This window comes from Chlorella variabilis, assembly GCF_000147415.1.
Source record: "Chlorella variabilis unplaced genomic scaffold CHLNCscaffold_36, whole genome shotgun sequence".
Classification (NCBI taxonomy): Eukaryota; Viridiplantae; Chlorophyta; class Trebouxiophyceae; order Chlorellales; family Chlorellaceae; genus Chlorella; species Chlorella variabilis.
The window spans coordinates 204,678-208,932 of record NW_005435052.1 but is presented as its reverse complement, the minus strand read 5'-3'; the positions used below and the strand labels follow the sequence as shown (position 1 = coordinate 208,932).

Sequence of the window (4,255 nt, the reverse complement as noted above, 5' to 3'; positions counted from 1 at the left end):
GCGGCCACCACGGCGGCGGAGACTACGCAGACGGGTGGGTGGGGTGGGGTGGGGTGGGGGTGCGTTTTGGGTGTGTCGGCTGTGGTGCTTGGTGGCGATGGCAGGCAGGAGGGCTTATGTGGGCTTGTGTCGTTGTGGTGGGGACAGTGGAGGCTCTGCCTGCACTTGGGGTGTGTCTGCTCGGTTTGATTTTGGGGGCACGGAGATGGCAGTCCGCGCCCGTGCAGCGCTGCGCCCGCCGCGCCTGCCCCACGCTCCCTTCTCCCGCCGCCGCCGCCGCCGCCGCCTGCAGGTGGGACCTGCCCCGCCTGCGCACCGCCATGGGGGTGCACTTTGGCTTCGAGAGCCCCACCCAGTGCATCAAGTACATGACTGGGTCGCACGACCAGGTGGGCGCGCTTTCCTCCTTCGTGCTCCCCGCTTTCTCCCCGCTTTCTTCCTGCTTTCTCCCCGCTTTCTTCCTGCTTTCTTCCCCCGTCTTTCCACTGCCTGGCGGCCGGATGCTCCCCTGTTTGGAGAGGGGGCTAGGGAGAAAAAAACCGGTGCTCGGCCGGGCGCTGCAGCTTGTGCGGCATGGCGAGCCCACGTGCAGCTGGCGCCGTGCAGCGGGAGCCCTGACCCCGTTGCTGCTGCCGCCCGCGTACTGCCGTGTGCAGGTGGGGTGCCAGCGCAATGGCGGCTGGTATCAGGATTATGCGCCCGTGGGCGGCCACCACAGGTGGGCCCGGCGGCTGGGCCGTGCAGCAGTCGCCGCTGCCGACTCGCATCGCCTGGCTGGGCCTGCCTCCCTGTGCCACCCTCTGCCAGCAGCGCCCCTTGCTGCGGCACGCCGCCTGGCCTTTTTCTGGCTCACCCAGGCGGATCCTCCTAACCCAAACATGCACGCATGCATACATACACCACATACACCACCCTGCACACCATCATCACGACCATCATTATCACCAAGTCACCACACCACCACCAGCTGGCCCCACCACCCCACACACACGCCCTCCTGCCGCTGCCACCTCTCTCTATCTGCCGCTGCCACCACCACCTCTCTCTGCCTGCCGCTGCTACCGCCAACACCCTCTCCCCTGCCGCTGCCACATTGCCACCTCCCTCACTCCTGCCACCACCACCACCACCACCCTGCCTGCAGGTACGCCGTGGACCAGTTCTGCGGCGGGCGCACCGACCCCAACGCCGCCGCCTGCGCGCGCCTGTGGTATGCGGCCAACGTCGCTGCCGCTGGGCTGCCCATGCTGTTCATGGGAACAGGTGCGCGTGTGGCGTGTGCATGTGTTTGTGTTTGTGTGTATGTGTGTGTGCATGTGGATGTGGGCTTCAGGGCTGCTGCCGGCATGCCGCCTTGCCCCTGGCCTGACCTTGGCAAGTGCGGAGCAGGCAGGAAGGGAGGCGGCGGCAGCGGCGCTGTGCAGCTACGGGTAGCTGGGGCGAGCTGGTCGCCGCTCCACCCCACTCCTGCGCCCCTCCCCACCCCTGCCACCCTGCAGAGTTTGCCCAGAGCGGCTGGTGGCACAACGACGAGCACCACCGCCTGCAGTGGGACAACGCCGAGGACGACATAGGTGGGTGGCGGCGCTGTCCTGCCTGTGTGGCATGGGAATGTGTTGTTTCAGGGGCGGCGGTGGGTGGGCGGGTGTTGTGCAAGGCTTCTGCCGGCTCCTCCTGCCGAGGTGCCGCTGCCGCCGCCTGCGCCGCCTGCCTGCACCCGCCCCGTTTCACCAAGGTTCAAGCTCCTGCACGGTGTGTGCGCAACTGACCGCGCAGGGCGGGGCATGATGGCGGCGGTGGGGGACGCCAACCGCTTGCGGGCGAGCTACCCCGCGCTGCGCTACGGCTGGGCCAACTGCATCCACGAGGATAGAAAGAACGGCGTCATGGGGTGAGCTGGGTGGAGGGAAGAAAGAATAAAAGAACGGGGTCGTGGGGAGAGTGGTGGCTGCGGGGAGGAGAGGAGCGGAGGGCAACAGCATGGAGAGGAGGTGGTGGCTGGGCCCACTGCAGCCACGAGGACAGGGAGGGAGGGTTGATGGAGCGAGCAGGGCCTCGTATGCAATGGGTGCGGGCACCTCCAGGCCAGGAGAGGCGCAGGGGGTTGCTGGTTGGCGAACGGTGTGGCCGGCTGGCTGGCAATGCCCCTTACTCACACCCTCAATCTCACACCCACACATGTAGCGCGCGCGCGCACACACACACACACACACGTCGGTCCCGCTCCCCCCTGCAGGTACGAGCGCTGCTCCGCGGGCGAGACGCGCGTGGTGGTGGTGGTGAACGCGGCGCGGCAGCGGTGGCAGGAGGGCGACTATGGGCTGTGGGTGGGCGGCGGCGGCACCTTCAAGCAGGTCTACTGCTCGCAGGTGGGCAGGGCGGCACGGGTGTGCGCTGCCGGCAGGGGCAGCACCCCCGCAACGGAGCTGGGCGCGGGGCGGCCAGCGGGCCCCGACCGAGCTGCCTTGCCTGCTCTGCTGTGCTGCTTCCTGGTCGCGGCCCCCGCACCCCCTGCGCTCTCCTCGCCCTGCCCGCATCCCCTTGCTGTGTCCCTCCCTCTTCTCGCGGGCTGGGAGCGGTGTCCTTCACATATTAGAACAGCAAAAGAAAGAAAAGACTGGTTCTTCTATTCATTGTGAAGAAGAAATTCTGTCACCCGACCCCGCCCACGCAACTCACCCACCTCCCTTGCCCCTGCCCCGCCTTCCTCTTCCTCCCTCCCTCCCTCCACAGGACTCAGCCTATGGCGGCGACCCGCAGTGGCGCAGCAACGATGTGGTGCAGGAGTATGACGGCCGCATCTACCTCAGCCTGCCCCCCTCCTGCACCCTGGTGCTAGTGCAGCAGCCCGCAGAGTGAGCGGCGGCGGTGGGGGCAGGGCTGAGCGGCCTGGGCCCCCTCCTGCGCCCTGGTTCGGGCTGGTGCAGCAGCAGCAGGTGCTCCCACCCGAGTGGGCAGCCTTTGCGCTGGTGCTGATCAGTAGCAGCAGGGTGGGCAGCCAGGTCGCCCTCCCTCGCGTGGTGGTCGGTGGAAGGCGCAGGAGTAGCGAGGCGCATCCATGCAGCAGCAGCAGCTGGAGCGCCCTTTGCATAATGATCCTTATCCTTTTGATTGGTCAGATTTTTGATTCCTTTTGATTTGAAGCACTGCAAACACATTTTGACATGTCCTGCCAAGCACATCAACGCCGCCGACAGGGTGGGCGGGCGGGTGGCCGTAGTGCCGCTGCCCACCTGTACCCGCGGTGGCCATGCATAATGCGCAATGCAGCCAGCGGCGCATACCCAGCCCTCACCACAGCCTCCCCAGCGCACACGGCAGTGGCATGAGAGCCGCGCTGGGCGCCAGCCTCTCCCAGCCAGTGCGCGCTCTGCGCCTCGCAGCCATCTCCCTCCGCCCGCACCTCCAGCCCACACCCGCCGGCGCCAGCGGCGGCCCGATGGGCCAGGCCCTCTCGCTGCTGCCGCCGCCGCTGGGCCGGCGTGGCGCCGCCGCTGCCGCCGCTGCCAAGACCAAGGCCGGCAAAGCCTCCATCGACCGGCCCGGCGAGGAGGACCCAGATCTGTGGATGGTGTGCGGCCTGGGCAACCCGGGGCCCCGCTACGAGAGCACACGCCACAACGTCGGCTTCATGGCCGTTGACCAGCTGGCGCGGCAGGAAGGCATCGCGGTCAACCGGCTGCAGGAGACGGCGGTGGTGGGGCGCGGCCGGTTTGCCGGCAAGAAGGTGCTGCTGGTGAAGCCCATGACGTGAGCAGGGGGTAGGGTGGTCCCCACACCCTGAGCTGGTTGGTTTGTGCTGCATTGATTGCGGCGGCGCGGCGCCTGCATGGGGCGCCTGCCGGCCGCCCCACCCGCTGGCCCTTCGTTGCTCTCTCTACACACACACTCACCTCCCACCCCGCAGCTTCATGAACGTCTCTGGAGAGGCGGTGGGGCGCCTGGCACGGTTCTACCGGGTGCGCCCGCCTGCCCGCTGTGCCCGCTGTGCCTGCTGCACCTGCCTGCATGCCCGCTGTGCCCGCTGTGGCTGCTTCGCCTGCTGCACTGCCCGCCCGCACCGCCTCTCCCCTTCCTGTGCGTCTGCTCTTTCGCCTGGCCGCTCCCGCACACCAGGGCAGCGGCCCGCCCAGCGAGTGCTGCCTGCCTGCCTGCTGCATGGTCCTCTTGCCTCGTGGTGCGGCCCCACTCTGCGCGTGTTGCTGCCCCTACCCATGCTGCGTTGCAGGTGCCCGCTGAGCGTGTGCTGGTCATT

At 68.1% G+C, this 4,255-nt stretch overlaps 2 protein-coding genes across 2 annotated transcripts in view; both read left to right on the top strand.

Moving 5' to 3' along the window:
• CHLNCDRAFT_141631 (hypothetical protein) overlaps nt 1-2,859 on the top strand; it is a gene marked incomplete at both ends in the record, with an annotated part of 5,017 nt that extends 2,158 nt beyond the window's left edge. The window contains 7 exons of the mRNA XM_005843021.1: nt 293-389; nt 657-718; nt 1,145-1,263; nt 1,500-1,574; nt 1,777-1,891; nt 2,237-2,369; nt 2,734-2,859. Coding sequence (XP_005843083.1) covers nt 293-389; nt 657-718; nt 1,145-1,263; nt 1,500-1,574; nt 1,777-1,891; nt 2,237-2,369; nt 2,734-2,859 — 727 coding nt within the window. The remainder of the gene's footprint in view (nt 1-292; nt 390-656; nt 719-1,144; nt 1,264-1,499; nt 1,575-1,776; nt 1,892-2,236; nt 2,370-2,733) is intronic.
• A 580-nt stretch (nt 2,860-3,439) lies between these two features.
• Nucleotides 3,440-4,255, top strand: part of CHLNCDRAFT_141630 (hypothetical protein) — a gene marked incomplete at both ends in the record, with an annotated part of 1,829 nt that continues 1,013 nt past the window's right edge. The window contains 3 exons of the mRNA XM_005843020.1: nt 3,440-3,750; nt 3,908-3,959; nt 4,229-4,249. Of these exons, the coding sequence (XP_005843082.1) occupies nt 3,440-3,750; nt 3,908-3,959; nt 4,229-4,249 (384 nt within the window). The remainder of the gene's footprint in view (nt 3,751-3,907; nt 3,960-4,228; nt 4,250-4,255) is intronic.